At 40.3% G+C, this 26,264-nt stretch overlaps 2 protein-coding genes and 1 pseudogene across 2 annotated transcripts in view; 1 reads left to right on the top strand and 2 right to left on the bottom strand.

Moving 5' to 3' along the window:
* Window positions 1-20,214, bottom strand: part of LOC111328648 (uncharacterized) — a 68,279-nt gene extending 48,065 nt beyond the window's left edge. The window contains 5 exon segments of the mRNA XM_088732407.1: window positions 6,377-6,628; window positions 11,311-16,025; window positions 16,669-17,700; window positions 18,356-18,404; window positions 20,076-20,214. Coding sequence (XP_088588533.1) covers window positions 6,377-6,628; window positions 11,311-16,025; window positions 16,669-17,629 — 5,928 coding nt within the window. The 5' untranslated portion in view covers window positions 17,630-17,700; window positions 18,356-18,404; window positions 20,076-20,214.
* LOC148722836 (uncharacterized) lies at window positions 388-5,902 on the bottom strand. The gene is made up of 5 exons (XM_088732406.1): window positions 5,231-5,902; window positions 2,869-2,930; window positions 1,567-1,664; window positions 1,321-1,395; window positions 388-527 (listed from the first exon to the last, which is right to left on the bottom strand). The coding sequence occupies exons 1-5, from the start codon at window positions 5,291-5,293 to the stop codon at window positions 517-519; spliced, it is 309 nt and encodes a 102-aa protein (XP_088588532.1). The 5' UTR covers window positions 5,294-5,902; the 3' UTR covers window positions 388-516.
* A 2,399-nt stretch (window positions 20,215-22,613) lies between the features above and the next one.
* LOC148722835 (zinc metalloproteinase nas-14-like) lies at window positions 22,614-26,234 on the top strand (annotated as a pseudogene).
* Window positions 26,235-26,264: the final 30 nt, after the last annotated feature.

Below are 26,264 nucleotides of genomic sequence, written 5' to 3'. Positions count from 1 at the left end.
AAATTACGAAGCTGTATAGAACTTACTTACAGCTCGGTAAATATCAAGTAGTTCACTCATCTCGTTCAAAAGTAATTTTTAAACGGTAGACCACAAAATCCACTGACATATTGAGTTACGCAAGTTTCTCATTGAATTCCAACTTAGTATGCCACTGTTAAACATGATATATTGGTTTTTTCAATGTTGTCCTATTAGTTTTTTTGGTCACTGCCATTGTATCAAGTGCAGTACTAAGATGTTGAACTATTAAACCTTATTGTTGTGTTCAAGTTGCAACTGGTTTATGACACTGACCAAAAGCACCCCACAATCCACTTTCCCTGAATATTTCTGCGCAATCAGTACAATAAAAAAACTTTTACTAAAGATCAAATGCACTTTACTTGTCTTCGATGATTACTAGTTATCACGATTAATGTACATTACTTTTAATAAATCAACAAGAAATTAAACTTAGTTTTGCTGTTCGGTCTTGTGTCAGTAGATCGCTCTTCATTGGGTCGATCATTCGCGTCATTCTGCAGCTAATGAGGGAAAAAGTGTTAAATTTAGTTTTGAAGAGTTCGGATCCACTTCGCCGAAGGTTCGTTAACTTACCATTAAAAAACCTTAGCAGCCTATTGTATAAATTTAACTAGCCTTAGTTTGCACAACTTTGTACTGATGAAGCCCTGACTATATATAGCTCTTTGGCATTACAAATCTTTGCTTTCGAGTCCAAATTGAGCACTCTTTAAGGATGCGTTAGGTCATGAAATTGCGCCATGCTCACTAGTTACTAGTTTGAGCACTCTGGCATGGCCTAGATGAAACCACAAATGTGGAATCATTAGGGGTGGCTATATGGCGTTACTTCCATCCTAGAATCAGCATTGCACTGATGAGGCCCAGAGGGCCGAAACAGTCCTGTAGATGTTATACATACATAAACTGTATATACATAAAAGTAGAGTGCAATCATATATATGTTTAGTTAGAAAAATACAAAGACTACACTTTTATCCCTACAAGCCTGTTTCAGGATTGTTCACCCATCAGGGGAAGATCCCCTGAAGAGTAAGCAATCACGAAACAGGCTTGTAGGGATCAAAGCGTAATCTTCGCACTTTTCTATATTTATAGATATACCTTGGGTTAGGAAAATATTAAGACTACGTTTTCATTCCTACAAGCCTGTTTCGTGATTACCCACTCATCAGGGGATTTTATTGATACGAATATTCGTAAGGTATGGCGGTAAATTTAAATACTTTGTTTCAACTCATCACTGAACAAGGTAAATTTAGAATAGTGATAGTCCTGTGAGAAAATACCAACCATTTCTGGGTCTTTTTACTTGCTCTGGGTAGTCTCCATCATCAAGTAATCTTTTACTTTTTCTCTGACTGAACACTGGAATTTAAGAAGATAATTCCTCAATTATGAAGAAATAAATGGGATAAAACTACTATAAAGATAAAGTGTAAAGAAGCAAAATTGAGTGACCTACATCTAGTTGCTCCTACACATCTATTTTCATTAACAGATCACCATTATGGTATGAATGACCAAGAAAGTGTTTACCTGTAGCAGGGCTGGGATTTCTCGAGAACTGAACTCTTTGTTTAAACCCAGGCATGGAGGCAACGTCACTGGGTGTTTGCCGGTACATGTTAAAAGTACTGAAAGATAACAGAGGTTGGTTATGCTCCATTTAATATGAAAACTGTCTTATACTGTACCTGAAGGTTAACTTTTTCGCGCAGAGATGTGATTAACGAGTAAATTCTCTTGCTGATTAAAATACGTCATATTTAGTTTTACCCTAACTGCGCGGTACTGGGTTAGATATGTATATTATGGTCTGGACACCCTCGCGAGCGTGTGAGTAAAGTTTTGGGTTTTCGCAGATGTCGTTTGTCTCAGACTTACAAATCTTGTAACTGTTATTTTGTTTCGTTCCGTTTCGTTTTCTTTATTCAGTAATATTGTTTTCCTTTTAGTCAACCAGATTGTACGAGTCAGATTAAACAGCTTATATAGATATGGAGTCGAGCATTGAACTTCTTACAATTAAAGTAAATTTTTCAGCAAACAGGTGATGGGAATAGAAACACTTGTATGTCAGACAGGTGCATATCAGCGAGTCAAGTAGTATCTTAAGATAGCGCCAAATTGAAATGACTTTCTGTAAGCCGAAGGGGTACAAGGGTGAAAGGTTCACTTGCTCAAACCAGTGCTGTCAATAAGTTTGAAAGTTGATAACAAGTAAAAGCCAGTTGGTGGCCAGGGTATCGTAAACACCATCGTTATTTCATCAAATTACGCACATGATTAGGGACTATTCAGTTAAAATTTGCCAAGCCTTTGCTAACGTCCACAAGAACCTCAACTCAAACTCTTAACGTGCAATTTAATCATTTGTCTAAACTTGCTAAGGGTAAATGCATCCAGCTCAAAAACACAGAATGTCCTGTACAAACTGTTTTGTTATTTCAACAATTTTGTACAACTTTCCTCCGGGACTGATAGTGTAATGAGGGGAAAAGAAGCTGGCAAGAAATGGCGGACTGCCAAGAGGTTCTGGTAAGCTCTTATTGACAGCTCTGTCAAACACGAAACCTTGGAATTTAAGAGTCATCTTTAAATGTGAGCATGGTGCTAAATACCTTTACCCTTTCACTCCCAAGATCTCAAAAGTAATTCTTCTTATGATGTTAGTTGGAGAATTTGGTATTAGATCAACTGATAATCCCCCGATTTTCTTTTTCTCCTTATTCTCATCACTTGTCTGCTTGATATTCTATTGATATTGTAAGGAGAAATTCTGTCTTGGTCACTTATGGGAGTTTAAGGGTTAAGGGAGCACCAAATGCCTGTAACAACCTCAAACGTTGACTTCTTCCACGGCGAGCAGCCTTGTGCACTGGATTTTCTCCAAGGGAATCCTAAAGCAATGAAATCAGTGGAGTTAAGATTTTACACTCATTTGCTTGATAAGGGAGGGAGAAATAAAGTCTGATAGGCAGAACATAATACGAAACTCCATGGCCAATTAATCTGTGGTTGTGAAATATCAGAAATTACCATGATGTGGGAGTTTTACTCATACGAGTTTCAAACAAAAGAAAAATCGTAAGTTTGGGAACTTTGAAATACCCACAAACTGCAGAAATTTTATGACTTCATTCTTTTCGTCAACAAATTTCTGTCCAAGCCAATTATTTAGTTATGCATGAAGAATGAGTCAGCAACTGCCAGGGTAGAAAACATTAACTTACAATGAGATGGGTTTCAATTGTCTGAAGTCTGCATTGAAAAACAAATATGATAGTTTCTTTAGAAACTATCAGCCTTTATTCATTGAAAAACAAAGTCATACATTTTAAAATTTCTGCCTCAAGTAACAAAACTGTACCAAAAACATAAACGGTTCTGCGGTTTCATGAAATATGTGTAAGCGATCCTCGCAGTAATGAACCAAATTCCGCATGGGCCTGAATTCTTTTTAGGCCTCAGTTCCACTGCTACATACACCGAATGCAAGTATGGCGTGCAATTTGAGTTGCCATTGTTCTGGACTCACTAGCCTCTCACACATGTAGTAATCCTTTTGTGTTTCCACGTGAAGACGAGGCTGGTGAGTCCAAAACAGTGACGATTCAAATTGGACGCCATGTTTGCATTCGATGTATAAGGAGGGTTCATTACTGCTATGATCGCTTTTATACAAACTTTAGGTTAGGGTTAGGATACTAGCAAAATGTATCTTTGCTTTCGATATTGCACGTGACCTGCCCGCGCCTTGTATCACACCAACAAGTAACCACTGGCGAGGAGCCGAGAAGACTTTGGGCTCGAGATTGGGCAATGAGCACCGCATTGTACCAGTCTAAGTAGTGGCGTGTGAGCGCTACAAAAGTGAACTCATTGACGAACACGAGGATCGACTTAAGTACGTCTCTAATACGGTTTAAATTTCGTCAATCAAATCACGTGACTTACTATTTAGCTCCATGGCGTCACAGTATCGGTATCGATATCGAAGAAAAGTATCAATGCCTTACTCGGTATCGTATCGATGGGAAACCCATATCGGCTCATCTTTACCCACTACTTACGATCCTGCCGCAAGGAGAAACCTGCCGACCATGCTTTAAGAAGGAGTTAATCTTCTCCCGAGAATCCAATCAACTAGCGATAATATTCTGTGAACCAATCATAACAGCGAATGGAAGGAGAACCTTTTGAAAACTTTTAGTTGGATTGCCAACGTCCGGGAAACTTCTTGTTTTGATTATCGTTACTTCCTGACAAAAATTTTGTATCGCCGGCCGAAGCGTGGTTGAATTTGAGCGTCGTCGACAAACCCAGGATCGGATTACGCATTGGATCACGGGTCAGAAAACAAGGGTTTTTGAAGAAATAAAGATACTAAGATATGTTAAGGATGCGGTTCACCTTCGAAAACCAATTTTTTCATTTTTATACCAAACTAATCATTAATAATTTAAGAATAGTTTCCAAGAAAAATTAGTGTAAAATATTGAAACGCTCGCGAATTATTTACGAAAACGTATTTTCAAACTGAATTCGTTTTCCCGCCAAAGTGTCAATAGGCAATTATCACACGTCAACATAAATGACTCCCGTAGGGTTTCTTGCGGTAAAACATCCTGTTCCTTGAATTTTAATTGCGTAAACATCTCCTGATATCGGGTGCATATGGAAATCTTTGCTATCTGTCTACGTTAAAACTATAATGTGAATGCAGAAAGATAAAAGGAGAAGGGTCCAAGGATCCAAGAGTCCACGCGAAAGTAAAAAATAAAGTCTGGCTGTCAGCACACGAGGTAAAGAAATTCGAAGTGGAATGGCCAAAGAATCTCACTGAAACGGATAAAGGCTCGTGGTTTAGCCAATCTTCGCTGCTCACACTCGATCCTTTACCATCAAGTTTTACTGCGGGATACGTAAGCCAGTAGAAACAAGAGGCTACACGGACCTATAATCTGGCCGGATATACGGTTCAGAGTGAACGAATTGAAGGCCTTGCTGTTTTAAGCAAAATCGCCGTTGAGTACCTTTCATTGTTTGTTATCATGGAGAGTTAGTGGAGATTAAGACTTAGGAACAAATTGATGCCATGACAAAATGGAAATACTAAAATCGCCAGATGAAATGCGGGGACTAGTGTAAGTACTGCAGCAAAGTCAACAGACAAGGAATGAGTCACTTTGTGACTTACACCGTTTCTCGGAGAAGTCCAGAATGATGGTAACCATCCAACTCTGCAGAATGATAAACTCATACCTCAGGCTTCCTACAAAACCAATACTAAGTAAAATCCTACGTTTATTAAACTTCTGGTTGCAAAAGTCATCACATAATGACGCTGCAATTCATATCTTTCTCTGCATGCACGAGCCAAATTTCTCCATTTTCCATTCCTATGTCTACTTTATCCCAACAGTCGCTCAATAAATATATGTATTTGAACGCGATGATCTTTGATTACAAGGTTTTCTCCCGCTCACATCTGATAACAAACTTCTAAAGTTTTTTTGCCTCTGAACTATATACCACCAAAGCCATGCTATGGACCGCAAGTTTTTTTTGACTTATGGAAATTAAAGATATGTGGCAGTAACTTCCAAAAGCCTTTTTTGTCAGGAAAGTGTGGTTGTTTTGTTCGCCAAAAGTTCATTCGGAAGATAAGTGTAAACTGTGAAAAGCCTGGTTATCGCTTATTTGCGGCACAGCACTTCAAGCCTGAAACAGTCGATGCCAAAATTCAACCTCGTTCCTAGGCTAAGTCCACCACATCACTGAACGCCAATTAAAAACTGCCTTGTGGCGCCTATTGTACATTTTCCTGCACAGGAAAAACCAAACCGGATTACTGACTCTGGTCTTTAACACGGCAGAACTGAGCCAAAGAACCCTTAAGGTCTGTCACGGGTGCCTTAATAACCGTTGGAAAGTTACCCGCAAAATATGTATTTGCTTAGAGTCTCATGAGATGTGAGAAAAAAAAAGCTAATTCATGTATACGCCAATGTGCCTTCTTTGAATGAATTAATAGGGTCTGTAGACTATACGGATTACCTTAAAATTTGGTCCAAAGACTTCCAAGATATTAACCTTAAATATCGTGTGAGAGAATTTCGTTTAGCTAGGTGCATCTTCCGCGATGGCCTCCTACTTAAAACGAATCGGTTTAGGTTAAATCGATAAACTTGACAGAAAAATTGCAAGGAAAACAGTAAGAAAATCGAAAAATCCCCACACGGATTTATCAACCTACTTAATTTTTTTACATATTAGGTATATATTGGGTAACCCCCAGATTATAGTGGCTGTTAACGGCCTTTTTATATTTTTCGCCCAATACCTTTTGTCTCATGTTAAGTGCTCCCTGGTCTACCTCAGGGGCTGAGGTGCGGTCTCCAAGTGTATGCTGGGTAGCCCACAGGCTATAGTAGCTATCAGCGGTCTCCTCATGTTCTTCGCCCAATACCTTTTGTCTGATGTTAAGTGCTCGCTTGTGGGACTCTGCGGCTGAGGTGTAATCTCCAAGTGTAAATTGGGTAACACCCAGGTTATAGTAGCTGTCAGCAGTCTTCTCATGTTCTTCGCCCAATTTAAGTTTTGAAAAGGGTTTATTCATAACAAACCAGATAAGTTACAAAATAAAAGTGCTAACGCACGTGGGCTTGGCCCCAACTAATTATTAATAAACATTCCAAAGTTCCAAAGTTCAAGAGTTGTTAATTATCTACGAGTATTACATATTACTAATATTAATGTAAGGTTATAAATAATTCCAAAATAGTTAGGTCTAATATTAATATAAGCTTAATCTATGATATTGGTATGGCTAGGGCTAACGTAGACTAATATTAATGTAACTCTAGGATTGTTTAATGCTAATTCTAAGTTGTAAATAACTCCAAGTTGATTTAATCAAATGTTAACTAAAGCTTAAGGTTATCTATTTACAAAAGTATTCTATAGGAGTCTCTATCAACTGTACAGATTGATGGGGACTCCCAAGCTTTTCTAAAGTTAGATAACGAGAGTCGAAAGTAGTCGCAAGCAATTCTGTTTTTGGTCTCGCTGAGGGCATAGCGAATTATACCCTCAGGGGGGTCATTCCCATTGTGGAAGGTAGATTTATTTCGAAATTTCCAGATGCTGTACAGAATTATCTTAATTAGAAAGCGGACAATACGATTCTGTTTTGGACTAGCGGGGGTCCAACGAAAAAAGAAAACATAGGTACAGGATGGGAGAAATCTAGTTCCAAGGATAGAGGAGATAACAGGGGAAAAGTGGGTCCATACAGATTTCATACGGGGGCAATTGAGAAAACAGTGATCTATGGTTTCTTTACGGGAACAGAAGGCGCACTTATCTGAGTCGATATATCCCCAATTCTTTAGAGAATCGCGGACCTTAATAGCGCGAAGTACAATTTTCCAGAGTATGTCGTTCTTATAATTTTCAGAAAAGTCATCTCGCACTAAATTCCAAAATTTGTCAAGATTAAAGTCAATCGGAAGGAAGGGAGTCCAAAAGCGATGAAGAATTGGAGATGTGGAGTTTCCTTCAAGAGAGTTTGATAACATTTCTTGGAAGAAAATTCAAAATCGCACCACTCCGTGCGGGAGAGAATCCCACGTAGAGTGGTGAGCGCCGAGAGAACATTCTCATAATAGGGCGTCAAGATCTGTGTACGCGGGGTGGAGTTATCTCGAAGAGAGCTCCACTCCGAGCGACAGGAGGCAAGCCTAGAGCCTAGAAAATATCTGGCCAAATAAAAGGATTTTGATTCGCGATCATCTAGATTAGAAATTACTGAGGCTAATTTAAGAGATTTACCTTTGATCAGGAAATTCAAAATGCCGAGACCGCCACTGCTAAGAGATTGGTGGCAGGTCGCTCGGCTCACCGTTTCAATTCGACAACTCCAGACAAAATGGCCAGATTAAAGCGTTGACCTTAGAAATTACCCATTTTGGGACACACAAAACTGTAGAGAGATATAGGAGCTTGCTAATTCCGAGGGTGTCAACGATGAGTGATCGGCCGACAAGAGAAAGAGAGCGGGATTTCCATAAATTTAGATGTTTTTCTAATTTCTCTAGTTTTGGCTGCCAGTTATCTAATTCAGTATCGCGGCCGAAAACAACACCTAGAATTTTAATTTTTGTCACCCATTTGAGGCCAAGTCGTTGGTCGTCGCGCTTACGCCACGCCCCCAACCAAATGGCCTCTGTTTTCGTGAGATTAAGGCGTGCCCCAGAGCCACGCTCGTAAATATTAATCATGTTGAATAGAACTTGCAGAGAGCGATAAGATTTCACCATACAGGTCGTATCGTCAGCATAATTTCCAACTTTATAGCAGAGACCATGTGCGCCCGGAAGGAGAAAGCCTTCGATTTTAGGATTATTTCGGATTTTGCATGCGAGAGTTTCAACGCACAAAACATAGAGCAGGGGAGAGAGGGAATCCCCCTGTCTTACCCCACGAGACAAAGGAATCGCATCGGTTAGCCATTCATTAACAATAATACGCATATTGACCCCATTATATAAAGTGTTGATCCAAAAACAAAAAGACGGGCCAAAACCAAAACGGGGTAAGAGGCTTTGCAGAAAGGTGCGATTAACGCGATCGAAGGCTCTCTCTTGATCTAAACTGAGCAAAATGCCGGTTTCATTCGTGCGGTCGACGTAATCTAAGTTATCTCTAAATAAAGGTAAGTTTGAAGTAATTTTGAGTCCGGGCACAGAACAAGTTTGATCAGGGTCAACGATATATTCCAGAACTTCAGAGAGTCGAAGAGAGAGAACTTTTGAGCATAACTTATAATCAACGTTTAAGAGGGAAATCGGACGCCAATTTTTCAGATTCTTACGATCTCCTTTATAAAAAATAACGCGTGTGTTGCTCATCTTCATGGAATCACACATCTCTCCGGTTTGGTAGCATGCATTTAAGACTTGACATAAATGTGGAGCTAAACGATCCCAAAATCTAGCGTAGAATTCAACCGAAAGGCCATCAGGGCCAGGCCATTTATTCCTATTCATATTTTTCATAGCGAGAGTAACTTCGTCAAGCGTGATCTCGCCTTCACAAGATGACGCCTGATCAAAAGTTAATTTCCGTGATAGAGAGGATAAAAGATCTTCTTGAAGAGCAGCATCTATCGGTTCTTCGGAAAAGAGCTGAGTGTAGAAATCGATATGAACTTTTTCAATCTCTTCTTGGGAGGAGACTTCGACACCGGTAGAATCATAAACCGAAGAGATGTGGGATCGTTGAGCTTTAATTCTTTGTAAATTAAAAAAGTACCGACTGGGGCGTTCGCCTTCCTCTAACCATTCTGCTCTACTACGAATAATGATTCCTTCGACTTGTTTAGTTCGAAGGGCTTTCAAACGGCATTCGGTGTCAGAAATTAAAGGGATAACGGAATTGTCTCTGTCAACTAAACGTTGACGAAGACGGATCAATTTGTTCGTCAAAATTACCTGGTCTCTTTGCAATTGTCTTCGCTTTTTACGGGAAAAGGAGATGGTTTCTTCTTTAATAGACTGTTTTAAAAACTCCCACCAATCTTGGAGACACGGAAAACAAGATAAAAAACGTACATGATCATCGATTAGTTTCTCTATAGTAGCGCAAAAATCCTTATTGTTCAAAAGAGAGTTGTTAAAACAGCAAACGCCTGGACCGCGTTTTACAGCGGTGGTAATATCAAAGGTAAGAAAAACAAAATCGTGGTCGGATATCGAACAAGGGCGAATGTCACAATTAACGTTGGGTGATAATAAATCTTTCGAAATTAAAAACTTGTCAAGTCTACTCCCAATTGACCGTGTGGAATTAAACCACGTAAATTCTCTTGATCTTGGATGCAAATTTCGCCAAACATCTGAAAGCGCGAGATCACTTTTTAAAGATTCGTAGTCTTTGTGTATAGAGATATTCCCACCAAATTTATCGAGAGCGTTGTCGTAACAATTGAAATCTCCTCCGATGATAGTCGCAGGGGAGGGAATGAAAAATGCATGAATCGAAACAAAAAAACTTTTCCGTTCGGTAGGATTGGTAGGAGCGTAGATATTGACTAGAATAATATCAAGGTCGTTGCACCTGATCAAAACACTGACAATACGACCTTGTGAGTCCTTCTTCCAAGATACGATTTCGTTTGAGCATTTCGAAAAAATCAAGGTGACGACACCACCCTGTTTCCCGGAGGCAGGAGACCAAAAGGTACGGCCCAGCCATCTACGGGATAGAGATTTGATTGTAGATTCAGAATGAATTAACGTATCTTGTACAAAACAAACATTACAGTTGGACTTCTCGATCAAATCAAACAAGAAATTGTAGGTAAGGGGGTTTGCTAGCCCCCTTGCATTAATAGTTAAGAGTTTGAAATAACTTGGAAAAAAGACTCACTTAAAAAAGTAACAACTTACTTGGGCTTTTTAGAGTGTCTATTTTTTCCTTTTTTCTTTTCCGTGGGGGTAGTTTCCTTTCGACTTGGAGATACATCGGATGATTTTCTTTTGAGATCGTAGGTGGTTTCCATGTCATTTTCGGTTTCAAGGGTAAATGAAGCTGTGGTAGGAACAGGTATCGATGAGCGTGGCCTTCCGGTGGTGAGCGTAGGTGTAGTAGGTTTACGAATGCAGGCAAGGGACAGATCAGGCAAGCGAGCAGGTGTTCGACGGGATGACGGCTGGATGGATTTGGGAGCAATGAAACCATGAGGATCCAGAATCGGGGGAATCGGAAGAGACGGATGACGGTTGAGAAGATTGTTCGGAGAGATTGTGCGAGGGCAGTTCGGGTTGAGAGTGTTGATGTTCAGGTTGAGAGTGTTGCGAAGGTTGTTCTGGTTTAGAATGTTGTTGTTGAGTGGAAAGACCCAAGAGTAATCACAATTGATCCCCAAGTGGCCTTTCTCTTTACAAATACAGCATAGAACGGGGCGTTGACACTCTGACGCCTCGTGACCAATGCCTTCGCAATTGAAGCAAATCTTGTTGGGGCAGCCATTAGCAAAGTGTCCAGAACAATTACATTTGCGGCAAGTGGGAACTTGGCCATTACGTCGCAGGAAGATCTGAAACTTTCCAAATCTCAGGAAACTAGGGATAGGTTTAAAAACCCGAACACGGTAGTATCGAAAGCCATTGTAATTAGCGGGAGCATAAGAATGCTTACCTCTCCGGTAGTGTAACACCTCACAGTACGGTGCTAGGCGTTTAATTATCGCCAAATCTGATAGTTCAAAGGGCGCTTTTGTCTGATGTTAAGTGCTCGCTTGTGTGACTCTGCGGCTGAGGTGTAATCTTTAAGTGCATATTGGGTAGCCCCCAGCTCATGGTAGCTGTCAGCAGTCTTTTCATGTTCTTCACCCAATACCTTTTGTCTGATGTTAAGTGCTCGCTTGTGTGACTCAGCGGCTGAGGTGTCATCTTTAAGTTCATATTGGGTAACCCCCAGGATATAATAGCTGTCAGCAGTCTTTTCATGTTCTTCACCCAATACCTTTTGTCTGATGTTAAGTGCTCGCTTGTGTGACTCTGCGGCTGAGGTGTAATCTTTAAGTGCATATTGGGTAGCCCCCAGCTCATGGTAGCTGTCAGCAGTCTTTTCATGTTCTTCACCCAATACCTTTTGGCTGATGTTAAGTGCTCGCTTGTGTGACTCTGCGGCTGAGGTGTAATCTTTAAGTGCATATTGGGTAACCCCCAGCTCATAGTAGCCGTCAGCAGTCTTTTCATGTTCTTCACCCAATACCTTTTGTCTGATGTTAAGTGCTCGCTTGTGTGACTCAGAGGCTGAGATGTAATCTCGAAGTGTAACTTGGGTAACACCCAGGTTATAGTAGCTGTTAGCAGTCTTCTCATGTTCTTCCCCCAATACCTTTTGTCTGATGTTAAGTGCTCGCTTGTGTGACTCAGCCGCTGAGGTGTAATCTTTAAGTGCATATTGGGTAGCCCCCAGATTATAGTAGCTATTAGCGGTCACCTCATGTTCTTCACCTAATACCTTTTGTCTGATGCTAAGTGCTCGCTTGTGTGACTCTGCGGCTGAGGTGTAATCTCCAAGTGTACATTGGGTAACACCCAGGTTATAGTAGCTGTCAGCCGTCCTCTCATGTTCTTCACCTAATACCTTTTGTCTGATGTTAAGTGCTCGCTTGTGTAACTCAGCGGCTGAGGTGTAGTCTTTAAGTGCATATTGGGTAACCCCCAGATTATAGTAGCTATTAGCGGTCACCTCGTGTTCTTCACCTAATACCTTTTGTCTGATGTTAAGTGCTCGCTTGTGTGACTCTGCGGCTGAGCTGTAATCTTTAAGTGCATATTGGGTAACCCCCAGATTATAGTAGCTATTAGCGGTCACCTCATGTTCTTCACCTAATACCTTTTGTCTGATGTTAAGTGCTCGCTTGTGTGACTCAGCGGCTGAGGTGTAATCTTTAAGTGCATATTGGGTAACCCCCAGCTCATGGTAGCTGTTAGCAGTCCTCTCATGTTCTTCGCCCAATACCTTTTGTCTGATGTTAAGTGCTCGCTTGTGTGACTCTTCGGCTGATGTGTAGTCTTTAAGTGCATATTGGGTAATCCCGAGGCTATAATAGCTGTTAGCAGTCCTCTCATGTTCTTCGCCCAATACCTTTTGTCTGATGTTAAGTGCTCGCTTGTCTGACTCAGCGGCTGCGGTGTAATCTCCAAGTGCATATTGGGTAACCCCCAGCTCATGGTAGCTGTCAGCAGTCCTCTCATGTTCTTCGCCCAATACCTTTTGTCTGATGTTAAGTGCTCGCTTGTGTGACTCTGCGGCTGCGGTGTAATCTCCAAGTGCATTTTGGGCAAGCCCCAGGCTATACCAGCTATCAGCGGTCTCCTCACGTTCTTCGCCTAATACCTTTTGTCTGATGTTAAGTGCTCGCTTGTCTGACTCAGCGGCTGCGGTGTAATCTCCAAGTGCATATTGGGTAACCCCCAGCTCATGGTAGCTGTTAGCAGTCCTCTCATGTTCTTCACCCAATACCTTTTGTCTGATGTTAAGTGCTCGCTTGTGTGACTCTGCGGCTGAGCTGTAATCTTTAAGTGCATATTGGGTAACCCCCAGCTCATGGTAGCTGTTAGCAGTCCTCTCATGTTCTTCACCCAATACCTTTTGTCTGATGTTAAGTGCTCGCTTGTGTGACTCTGCGGCTGAGCTGTAATCTTTAAGTGCATATTGGGTAACCCCCAGCTCATGGTAGCTGTCAGCCGTCCTCTGATGTTCTTTACCTAATACCTTTTGTCTGATGTTAAGTGCTCGCTTGTGTGACTCTGCGGCTGAGCTGTAATCTCGAAGTGTACATTGGGTAACACCCAGGTTATAGTAGCTGTCAGCCGTCCTCTCATGTTCTTTACCTAATACCTTTTGTCTGATGTTAAGTGCTCGCTTGTGTGACTCAGCGGCTGAGGTGTAATCTTCAAGTGCATATTGGGTAACCCCCAGCTCATGGTAGCTGTCAGCAGTCCTCTCATGTTCTTCACCCAATACCTTTTGTCTGATGTTAAGTGCTCGCTTGTGTGACTCTGCGGCTGAGGTGTAGTCTCCAAGTGCATATTGGGTAAGCCCCAGCTCATTGTAACTGCTAGCGGTCTCCTGGTGTTCTTCTCCAAGCAATTGAATTTCGATGTCCAGTGCACGCTTGTAGGACTCGGCAGCTGCGTTATAATCTCCTAGTGCGTATTTTGATAACCCTAATTCGCAATGTGCACGGGCGGTCTTCCTATCTTCTTCACCGAAGAGTTCCAAGAGGATGGTTAGAGCATGTTGTTTTGAACTGACAGCTTCTGAGAAGAGACGCAGGGAAAGTTGATTTTGTCCTCGAAGCGAATAGCACTTTGCTAGAGCCTCCTTGTGCATACTTAAGCTGTCGTGCTCTTCGTCCGTTGTCCTTTTTTGTAGTGAACTTAGATGATAGGTGATAAGTTTCTGAGTTAGTGATAAACCTTCCTGATAATTATGCGAATTTTTCAGCATGCTAATGGTGTTTTCTTCAAATTTAAACCAGCCCGGTTTGGTCATTTCATTGGTTGACTCAATGCCTTGAAGCATTCCGAACAGTAACTTGATTGAAAACTCAATGATTTCAGCTGAAGATATTTTTGCAATAGCTTTGCCCACAAGATAGGTCACTTCAACTTGAAGTGGTTCGTTTCCAAGATTTTCTGTACTTGAGGGTACTCTGTCTTCATTCCCATAATTTGCTTCTCCATCATTGTCCGGAATTACTAATAAATGCATGTCTCCTGCTTCTCTGCATTCTTGCACGGCTCTATCATAGAACGTGGCTGACATCTCGTGATCGCTTTTTGCGCATCGATAGAAAATAGCGAGGATTTGAAATATCATAAGTCTCAGAACTTTGTGTTCAGCAGTTTTGTTCAGAAGGGTAATAGCTTCTTGTAAACTTCTTACTCCATCTTCCGTCTTTCCTACCACAAGCTGATAGATGCCAGAGTAGCACAAGTGTTTGCCTTTCTCTTCAGGACAAATGGTAGCCGTTGAACTTTGAAGTTTACTGGCCTCCGAAAGCAACAGCTTTGTTTTTTCACTGTCTTCCCAGGTCATATAGCCGAACGCTTTGGACTGAAGTAGTTGTCTGTGGAGAACAGTTCGTCCAAGCTGGCTAGCTGCCTCTATTGCCGATTGAAAAATCTTTTCAAAATTAGGTTCGTTGTTGAAAAAAGCAGTATCAAGAAAAAACTCGGCTTTTGCCAAAACTTGAAAAACTCTGTCCGCTATCTTGCAATCTGAACAACCATCCATCAAACTTTGGACAATGCTTCTTTCATCGTCGAAGAACTCGATCAATGCTTTCATGGAGTTTCCTGTGAGGAACATCTCATTAAGTTTCTCAACAAATCCAATGTAGAATGATAAAAAGCGAGTGTTTGCGTTCAGAATTGTTTCTTTCATGATATGTTCACCCTTGTCTCTTGCAAATGACTGTAAGAGTTTGTGAATGGAGAACTTATCCGAACTGGAGCTTTTATCCAGGAGAGCCCTCCCTTGCAGTCTTCCCAAAACTTTCTTGGTTTCGGTGAACCTTGTTAGTCCTAAAACAGCTGTGGCAATCTTAAGATCAAATTTATCTGGAAGAACACTCAAGGACACCAGTGCTTCTTGGTCCTGCGAAGAAAGTCTCTGGAAAGACGATTCAAATAGGGTTTTAAGTCTAGCATCACTGGGAAATTCTGGGTTGTCCAGCAATTCGAGTGGGTTATTTTTTGTCCGCATTAAGTCATCAAGATCTGCACTACATTGGGCGGAATCCTCGGGGAGCGACTTACACAACAACCATATCGCTAAGGGCACCTGCCCACATATTTGCACGATTTTTGTTGGGTCAGAAGCGCTCAAATTTGGAAGAAGCTTTTCCACTAACTCTTTTGATGATGAGCTGTCGAGTTCTCCTATTCTGATGGACTTGTGTCCATGTAGGGACATATCCAAATAGGCCATTGACTCCCGAGTGGTTAAAAGAAATTTGACCTTTTCGCTACGGTTGAGAATATCTTTCAACAGATTCACAGTCTTCTCTTTTACATTTGGCTCGCCACATTCAAGCAAATCATCGGCATTATCGAGAATCAACACGCATGGATCCGATAGCCTTTTAAAAATGAAACCAATTTCATCGGCAGGTGTCAAATTCTGATTCTCCGATTCTCCGGTTCGAAAGTGGCTGAGTAGCTTTGAGGTTAAATCACCTTTTGACTTAAGCCCACGCAGTGAGATAAAGTAGACAGGTAGCCCGCGATTTTGAAGTTGGTGACCAACAACGATTGCGGTAGACGTCTTTCCAAATCCTGGTGACCCCCAGACTGATACGAGACGGGTCGACTCTGAAGTCACGTGACCAATAATCTCTTCACATTCTTTGCCACGGCCAGTAAAGTTGGGAGGAAGATGAAGTCGTAAAGCGCATGGTATAAATCCTACAAGGAAGGTTTGTTTTAGGCAAAAAAATATAATTAAAGAAGCGCCTTTGACATGATAATTTAGTATGCACTTAAAATTTGTATTGGTACAAGGGAAAGAAAAAGAAAACACAAAACCGAACAAATACATAACACTCAACTGTGCTCTATTCTGTAGCTTGTGATGGCATTAGCATGGAAGAGGCATCAGTCTAGTAGATTTTATGTTTGTTCTTTTTATGCACATTTAATCATTTAACATGTGGCGCAAATCCGTTATTCAGTAGTAAAGATTGAAATGAACTTAAAATCCAGACTTCATGTGACTTCCGGTCTCTTTTTCACAGGTCACCCTCGTTCTTGCGCTGATGAACACCATTGAGATGGATGAATTAGATGATGCAGTATTAATGTGTTATGAAATTGTATATAAAACCGTAAAATCTTGAGAAAAGAAATTCTGAGTGGTTTTTCACGCAGTTCCCTTTTGCCTCGTAACTAAACTTGTTTTCTCTTGGCATTATGTGCCAAGGAAACAAGACGTCTGTGAAGGACACTAAATCGTGAGTAATGTGAAAAAAGGTATTAAGCATCACCAAATCGTCAAATTGAACCCTGAAAACGCGTGGTTCAAATTGTGATCAGATCAGCTGTCATTTACCTGGAATTTGCTCCTTCCTTAGGTCTTTCACATCTTGGCTTAACTCGACAATATTCTGAACAATCATTCCTTGACTAGCAGCGATTGCCTCTTTCAGGTTCTCGGTGTCTTGTTTTTGCGATCGCTGTAGGTTGTGTAGCTCATCTTTAACATCTTCCCTGACAATTCTGCTTTGAGCTTGAAACTCGGCAAACTTGGTTTCAATCTTTTCTTGGGTTGCAGCATTTGTAGATTTGATTGTTTTCCTTACGTCTTAAGTGCCTTCCTGATGAGATTTCTGTATAAGCTGCAAGTCATTCTTAACTTCTCTAAGGAACTCGTTTTCTTTTTGAAGCTCTGTTCTGACGTCATTTTCTAACTTCCGAACTTTCTCGGTAGGAAAGTCAGACTCAGTCAAACTTCCAACAGCATCAATGGGGCCAATACTAACTCCCAGGGCTTTGATCGCGTCTTTAGCGAGTTGAATATATTGATCAAATGTTTTTTTGTCCAATTCGGATTTATTTAAATGACAGAGTGAATTTCTCAACATTCGAAGCTGATCGATTGCCAATGCAAAGGTTTCTGCTTTATTTCCAGTGGGGCTAACTACAGAAGAATGGAAAGTACCACGTGGTAACTTACAGGGTTTCAAGTATAAATCATGGAGTACCCTGTGATGGCCTTTGCTGTCTGGCAAAGCAAAGGAACGTGCATAGATGGTGGCCTGGAACAAGGCTGTACAATCCCATTCATCATAGGAGATATGTGTGGGGACCTTGGTTACTCCACCCTCAGTACTTAAGAACAAGTTACGCACTGCATTAGAGTCATCCCAAGGCCGGAAACCGGGGATTGACGCGAAAGTATTGTTCCACATCTGTTTGAAAGCTTGGCGCAATGCCTTGGGGATTTCATTGAGTGCGACGAAGGTAAACTTGAGGTAATTCAATTGCTCGTTTGTGAAAGGTTGTAAAGCCATTCTACTCAACGACCAGGTCTCGCGGAATTCCGCTCAATTCATCGATTTATTTAAGCCTTCGCCAGTTAAGCCTGAGAGAATAAAAAACACACAAAGCTGAATGTTAATTCCATAAGTTCAATGCTATTCATGATGGATGGGTTCTCTTTACAAATGTTTCCTTTTGATTTTTTAAAGAAAGGTCACTTTACATCTTGCTTTGTGAAGCACTTTGGTTGATCAGTTTGTGAACTATGGCTCCCAACGTGCCTCACGCGCCGGCAGCAGAAGAAGCTCAAGGACTTCAAGAAGGAACAGAATCTCCAAACATTCAAGTCTTAGTTCGCGAATGGAAATATTAGATTAGGGATTTTCGATGGAAGTTTCTAGACTATATTCTTTTGCGACCGTAAAATTGCAATTCTATAGTGGACTTTTGGGCGAATGTTATTAATTTAACTGGGCTTCACTACCAGCTGCTTTTCGAAATGTGAGCCCGGAAAGACCACTCGAGAAAGAGCGTCCGAATTAAAGCCAACAATTTAAGCAGATTCTAGTATAGAAGACAAGAGGGCCCACGACCGCGGTGCGTTCTGGCTCAAATGTCGCTTCAATCCCATTTCTATGTGATCTCCGGGTGAGGGAGGATCATGAAGTGCTTGCCATAGAAAACAACTTTCTTTTAGCTGGTCTTTTTTGACGCTGCTTTCCTCTGTTCGTTTGAGCTTATTTTCTGTGCTATCTTACCTGGGGAATTCCATGTACTGCCAAAATGCGTTCTTTTGTTCATTGCTGCCTATGTAATGTCGGAGAGGAACAATTTATTAGTCAAATCTGTCAGTTTCTTCGATATAGTAAGGCTATATTACCAACTTCGCGCGAGCAAACAATTACAGCACCCAGCTTTGCAAGAAAAAAATTCCGAGAAAACAGGTAATTAGGTGTACTTTTTGGTCAAATAGAAGAAAGGAATAGTAAGAAAAGAAATAAGAGAATGAAGTGCGACTCACAGGGATTTGCATCCTTTCATCCTTACAGCAAAAATACAAGAATATAAATTGTATAATTATTAAAAAAAAATCAGTAGCCTCGAGGTATATTGGAAGGGTTTATCTTTGAATTATCAGTCATTCTAGTCCGTATGTATGGCAATAGGGAAAAAATGGACTTGAACTTTTCTCTTCGAAACGCCGCAACCACATGGTAAGACCGCCATTTTGGGAATTGTAAAGATAATGCACCGCAGTCGTAGGCCGCACCACCTGAGCTTTATGCAAGTCCATGGCAGTTTTATACTGTGATGAAATAATCTAAGTTTACTCTTTATGCTTCACTTGTCATCACTGTATCGGATCGACAAGGATTTTTCAGGGATGTGAAAATTTATCAGTTTTTCATGCGGTTTTCGCTTTTGATTGAATTTTTTTTTTTTTTTTTTTTTTACAGTTTTAAGGTTTTCAAAGATTTTTTCCTATTTCCCCCCAACCACTCTGTGACTGATTAAGTTGGAATATAAAGCCCTTTCCAGTAAATTTAATGCTAAAAGCTCACTGAGAGCATAGAACTTCTAATTTCCCTAGGCGTCCATTTGGTTAAAGCCAGAGAAACATAATTCCTCAACATATTTGACTAATTTTGTAATTCCGATCAGCTATCTCGCAGGATCACATCGCATTTGATTAATGCCGCTTGATCAAATGTTTTCACTCGCCTCTCGTATTATAGCTTCAATACTTCGAATTTGGCCTCAAAAAGAGGAGCCTTGTACATCTTCGGTCAGATAGCACAATTCAGAACTTTTTATATCCAAGCAGAACGATACTTTCGATCTGTGGTCTTGTTCCTTTGCAGTTTTGTGGAAAAATTCTTTCCGCTCAGTAACCCTGAATGCCAAAACATTAAAACACAATGTGGTCACGAAGCTGCTGTTATAGTTGATCAATCCTTTTGTTTTCTCTATTTTTAACACTGTTTGTTAATTTGAAAACCGCCTTATTACATGATCAGTTTTAAGTCAGTTTCGATAAAGAAGTCCCTTTGTTATATCTTCAAAACACATTGAAAAAGTCTACCGAGGGCATTGAAATGTTTGATATCCTTTGGCGTCTTGTTGGGATAGCCCTTTGCGTACAAAATACCGATGCAACTATTTCAATGTTATGTTGCATACTTGCATGCTAAGTGAAATTACTCGAAAAGCAAAGATATTGAACATAAATCAGCGCTATCTGCTTCCTAAGTTTTCATATATTGAACATCAATGCACCCTGTGCATCGTCGATACATACAACCTTATTAGATGATTTGACATGTAATACGCGCGCACATTTAACGAACTACGTAGTATTTTCCCTCGGCTCATTTCAGTGATATTGTGATTCCGCTTAGCCACTCAGCGGAACCGTATCACATTTAAAGTAGTACAGCTTGATGACATATTTCAACACACCTCTCGTATTGTACTTACTTGAAGTTCCCTTCGAGAAACAAGAAGTCCTCTAAATCTTCGATTAGATCACACAGTTCAGCTTAATCCAAGCTGGACGGTACTCTCGATCTGTTGTCTTGTTGCTTCGCGGCCCAAATATTCTTTCCGCCTAGTAACCTTACAGCATGACAAATGAGCATGAGGTCACGAAGCTGTTGCCATAACGACATTCTTTTGTATTCTCTATTTTTAACGCTGACCTTTTCAGTTCGGAAACCGAAAGCGGATTTTTCCCCAGTTAACGTAAGTTAATGAAAACTGTCTCAAATTTATCTCCGGACTGAAAAAAAAATTATCACCATCATCGAAAAGGCACAGAGACAATAAAAACACCAAGTTCGTTTCCAGTATAACGAGGTCTTCCTAACCTGATGAAATTGAATAAAAAACTCGCTTCAGAGGCCACCGCTATGTCTGATTTTACCAAACAAGTTGATAATGTAATTTGGCCAAAAAAGCTGACGTTTCGTTCGTTAACCTTTCGTCAGAGCGTTAGCCCTTCAATCTGACGAAGGGCTAACGCTCCAAACGTCAGCTTTTAAACTCTTTACAATGGCCAATTTGCATTATCAATTTAGTTGATGAAACCAAATTACCTTGTTACCCCACCAACGCATCACCAGATTTTCTTTAGAAAGTTACCTCCTTTATTCACCACAGTGTGTCTTTCCCATTTATCTGGGTGCTTACCTCTGAAATGAAACAGTCTCAATTCTCATTAAAGCTTGTGAATTACGAAAGTAATGAAAGGGTTGTAGTAGTTAGGTGACTAGCATGTAGGTTTCCGTAATCTATTTCTTTCATGGAAACAGTAATTGAAAAAAGCGTCAGGTTAAATACGCTTCCTATACTAATTATCAAATAGTTCGACATAAATATGATAATTATGATGTAACTAGAAAGTCTTCTTTTCGAACGGATATATATATTGCATGATCTTAAAGGGCCTCATTTATCTTCTCAGTTGGTTTTATTGTTTTATTGAAGTTTATGAACGCTGAACAACAACAGAAACAACAAAGTTTATTGGCGCTGTAGGATTTCAAAAGCTCAGTTAAGATACAATATACAGATTGGACATATTGAGACAATATCTGCTATCCCAAAATAACTTTTTAACCCGAGGCTAGAAATAACGTCATATTGAAGTTGGCAGTGAATACTTTGCGTAAAATACTTGAAATACCGCGGGTGAGTCATTGGTACAACGGCCTTACTTTCCGTTTTCATTGGAAATTTCCCCGATATTTTTCTCCTTTAATACTTCTAAACTACGTCAATGCATGAAGTATTCCTTTGCACAGGAACTGTTAATTTCAGCTCAAGAGGTCATTAAAAAAGGAAGGCAATACTTGGCTCGTCACTGCCAGTTATCATAATCCAATATCGCCGCGTTCTTTTTAGATATTAGCTTGTCTATATATTATGATATGTTATCGGTTGAATTTATCCTTAAGGTGTTTTTAAACGCTAAACCCCCTTCATAATGAAAAAAAGTAGAAGAAATGGCTTTAACTTATACTCAGTTAGCTTTTTAAAAAATTTCTGCCCGCGGTTCAAAGAGACTTTCAAACTCATTCAGTCATCTGAAGTTCCTTCTAAAGTTGAGATTCATTGAGATATTCTATTTTGGATATTTACACGTACAACATTTAGAGCTTAAGCTAAGTATCCCAGTTTATCGCTAATACAGTTTTCTTTTATTATATATGCCTGCCGTATTTCAGTTTTTTTTTTATTTCTCCCAAATCATTTCGACAGACAATCTTGTAGAGTGCTGAGAGGATTGGTCGATTTAAGTGCTATATCCATGCTTTTTTTTTTATTCAGTTATTCATTTATTCATTTCGATATTCGCAGCCGGTGTGTGGTTGACGATTTTATCAACCCAGACAATGGCTTTAATTTTGAAAGAAGCTATTTAAAACATGGGTTAAACGAACGCAGTACCGCTGAAGTCATTGTTACTCAAGTGTAGACCAAATTTGTTTGTTTACATTGCAGATGCACAATCATTGAGCGGCTTATCTCTTACGAAACACTTATATATTGCTTCTTTCAAGCGTACACGAGTATTACGAAAATAGTTGAGAATCCTAAGTGGTTCTAACCACTGTCTAAATCTTATTCGGCACTCTTGATGTTGGACGTTCCAAAATACTATATATAGCTGAAGGTATTCTAGCGTTTCACCGGTAGTTGTTTTTTAAAACACTCCTTTCTCCAGAGTTAAGTTAAAGATGAGGTGGATTTTCGCTCTTCTGCTGCTGAGGTCTGTGCTTAGTGCATCACACAGTTCCCGATGGTAAGAGTATGTGCGTCATTAAAACATATCAAGCAGCTCATGGAAGTTAGGGTCGGAAAATGTGCCTGTTCTGTTTTAGGAACAGCCAATTACCTGAGTTACATTGCGACCGCCTGACAAGGGGACGATTGCACTGCATTTCAGTATCCTAAATTATTTTTTTTGCAGTTAAAAGAAGACATGATTCAAAATATCAAGACTGATTAATCGAAATGGAGAGCTTGTTAGAATTATTAGCAGACAAAAAAAGCCGCGATTATCTACAACTGTTATATAGTAAAGTAGGGGTAAATATCGACTGCTTTTCATCGGAAAAAATCTCATCCGTTAAGCATTATGAAAATCGATCTATAAGCGTTGGAAACTCTGAGCCCAGCACGTTAGTTCGGCAATAGAAATTAAAGCGAATTCTTGCCAAGCTCGCATTCTTAAGCTAACAGTACCTGTGATATGGCTTTTAATTTATAAAGTTTTACTTCTCTCAGGGGATGCAATCGGATTTTATCATGAACAGTCTCGACCTGATAGGGACTCTTATATCAAAGTAAAGTATGAAAACGTCCGCCCAGGTAAGCATTGATTTCCGAAAATTTCCAAGTGATTGTTGCACCAGTTCACCTTTAATCTATTTTTCACTCAAAGTGTGAACGCACTGCGTTTCTTTGTCCTTATCGATAGCCTTTCTCTCTCAGGAGCAAAGAAAAATTTTCACAAGTACCACCGTTCAAAAACTGACTCACTTAGTACGCCATATAATAAGGAATTTTGATGCATTACAGAAGTAAAGCTTATAGCAAGAGAAGAAAGCCAACGATAGTTGTTAAAAAACAAGGGGTATGTTTAGCCATCGTTATCTAGACTCTATAGTTTAAATTCTATTTAAATACATAGTTGTTCACGCAAAGAATTGCATCATTCCTTTTATCCCAAGATCTTATTAGAAATTCTCCTCACTATCTGTCATTCCATTCTTATGACGTCAGATCGGAGACTTCGTGAACGGATGTACCAATATTCCCAAGATTGATATTTTTCTTTATTCTCATAACTCATCTGCTTGATATTGTATTAACATTGTCAGGAGAGTTTCTGTCTTGGTCACTCATTGGAGTTAAAGGGTTAACGTCCCTGATCATCTGTTGCTTACTCCAAAGTGGCAAATCCGGACCTTGAGCTAAGGGGGGGTGACCCAGTTTTTTGTGTGTATATGTACACCTGCCGGCTTTTCTTCCCTCTGCGTTTATTTATTACCCAAAATAAGAGGGGGACCGGGCCCCTGGGCCCCTTCCCTAAATCCGCCACTGTTCTAAGCCTACCGCTATACACAATATCTATCACGAAATAGATGGCGGGTATTGTCAATATCTGAGCAACTGCGCACCCACCCCTCCCCTAAACCAACACTAACCCTAACTTGTCATCAGTTGACTATTGTTGGGTTATGAAAGGGGTAGGTGCGCAGTTGCTCAGAAGCTGACTGACATTGATCCGCGTAGCGAATCAGATTGTACTACTTGTAACAGATTTTCTTTAAACTGATTGACACGCCATCTTAAACATTCCGAAAGGCTAGCGCAAAAAAAAAATTTTTTTTCCAGGTAACCATTGGTCAGAGGAAACGTTTAAGTCCGATTGAGGCGAACCTTATGTACAAAGCAGAGTGTAAACAGAGAGGGAAAGAAAAAGGACAGAGGGGGAAAGGTAAAACCAGTACAGCTCCAAAATTTTAAAATAGCTTGGCCAACCCTGTGGAGAAGTTGGACCATTTTTATTGTCATCATTCGAATCCAATTATCATGTCAAAATTGCACCATCCTTATCATTGCCCCTCAAGTTAAAAAATAATTTGGATTTTCTTTAAACAACGATTTCTCTATAAAACTGTTAGCTATTACAAAATTCTTTTCCAAACGAGTTAAATTGAGAAAGTAAGAGAGGGAGATAAAGTGACGAAAAGGACTCCTGAGTTAAATTTTTCGATGTGTAAATGCATCTTGCTCTGTGTGCATATACGATTTTCGTATCATGAGCAGTTTTAGAAGAAGTTGGCGTTGGTTCATATATACGAAATGAGCCTGTCCGCATTTAAAAGTAAATGGAACGTCCTTTTGGAGGACTGGGTAAACCTGTCTCTTCTAGTAGAAGCAGTCAGTCTTTCTGATTGAAAATGAAATTACTGCATTTTTTATCTATTTTCTTTTTCCATGCAATGTATAATTATACAACAGATACGAGTTTTTAGTCATTGATTTCATGCATTTAAACCGTAACCAAGTTTTTCCTCCCTGTTTTAGGGAGGTGCGAGGACAGTACTCGAAAATGTCGCTATCAGTCTTGGAGACGTCGATGTCAGCAAAGTACATACGTCAAGTCTAAATGTAAAAGAACCTGCCAACTGTGTTGAGTTGAAGGACACTATCCCCGTCCGCCCTATTGAATTATTTGACATTACTTATTCCCCCAATTATCTTTGATAAACAATGATTGGAACTAAATTGATTCTGAAAAGTTTAAATCAGTTAGAATCACTTGGCATATCCATGGTCATTATCAAATCTTCAAGTTGGTAGAGAACTGGCCCATCGTAAACATGGAATCTGGTATGCTACAGCAAATGGACCACGTATTTAAATGCACTATTTTCAAATATTTTCTCTATTCCAAGCAAAAAACGCCAGTCTTTGGTGATTATGAAGCTAACTTAAAAGCTTGTGCCCGTAAGTTCATCAGTGACAGCATATTTTAAACCTATACGCCTTGATGCATGCGTACGACCAAGGAAAACACTTTACGGTAAAGCTTGTGGGCCATTAAACGTACTACATGTACATGTACTGCCAAAAACAAGAAATCCCAACGAGTTATTAAGCCACATTGATCTTCACCTTTTATCTTCACTTGTACTGTACTTTTGTAATTCTTTTACAAAGTCAACTTCGGTTCTCACTGGAAAGCCATAATTGCGTTCGACGAAGGAGAACGCATACTAATGGTGTCGTTTTTACGGAAATCACTCTCGAGGGCTTTATGGACCATTCCCAAGGGGAACGATGGCGATGGTATGGCAATTCAGGCTTTGGGCGCCATTTTGGACTGGTGGACTGGTGGATTGGTAGAATGGTAGACTGGTGGACTGGTGGACTGGTGGACTGGTGGACTGGTGGACTGATGGACTGATGGACTGATGGACTGGTGGACTGGTGGACTGGTGGATTGGTGGATTGGTGGACTGGTGGACTGGTGGACTGGTGGATTGGTGGACTGGTAGATTGGTGGACTGGTCGACTGGTGGACTAGTGGACTGGTGGACTGGTAGACTGATGGACTGGTAGACTGGTGGACTGGTAGACTGGTGGACTGGTAGACTGGTGGACTGGTAGACTGGTGGACTGGTGGACTGGCGGACTGGCGGACTGGTGGACTGGCAGATTGGCTGGTTGACTGGCTACGTGGCACAAATAGCTTCGATCTCATGTGCAAATGTTTTCTTGACTGCCTTGAGCTGAATACACCGATTGCAAATATGGCGGCGAAAATGCGAGTAGTTAAAGTGAAGTGAACATATTTTTGTTCGCTCGGTGCTTTGAAATTCCTGCGAAACATCTCTCCGAATTTCGATAAACCAGGTCTATAATCATAATGTATTGTATATATTTAGATACAAACTGTATAAAATCAGAATTTGTTCACTAAAACCACAAAAGGTTTATAATGTAGCAGAAGTTACCTTCAGTTTTGATGGATTCTTTTTTGAAAAACAATGGTAGATGACATCTCTACCATCTACATCTGCACGATATCCTCTCTTAACACATCGGTACACAACAATTTTCGGGCGTTCTTCACTAGGATTACGAAGAAAA

The sequence above is a fragment of the Stylophora pistillata genome, chromosome 9, assembly GCF_964205215.1.
Source record: "Stylophora pistillata chromosome 9, jaStyPist1.2, whole genome shotgun sequence".
NCBI classification, from domain to species: domain Eukaryota; kingdom Metazoa; phylum Cnidaria; class Anthozoa; order Scleractinia; family Pocilloporidae; genus Stylophora; species Stylophora pistillata.
This window is presented reverse-complemented; position numbering and strand designations above follow the sequence as displayed.

Bases quoted from the DNA above. Each gene is read 5' to 3' on its own strand.
- LOC148722836 (XM_088732406.1), bottom strand. From the start codon at position 5,293: ATGAGTTTATCATTCTGCAGAGTTGGATGGTTACCATCATTCTGGACT. The intron at 1,665-2,868 runs GTTGTTACAGGC...GTTATCTTTCAG, and splicing joins GGAAGAAGTCAACGTTTGAG to TACTTTTAACATGTACCGGC. The intron at 1,396-1,566 runs GTAAACACTTTC...CTTAAATTCCAG, and splicing joins AAATCCCAGCCCTGCTACAG to TGTTCAGTCAGAGAAAAAGT.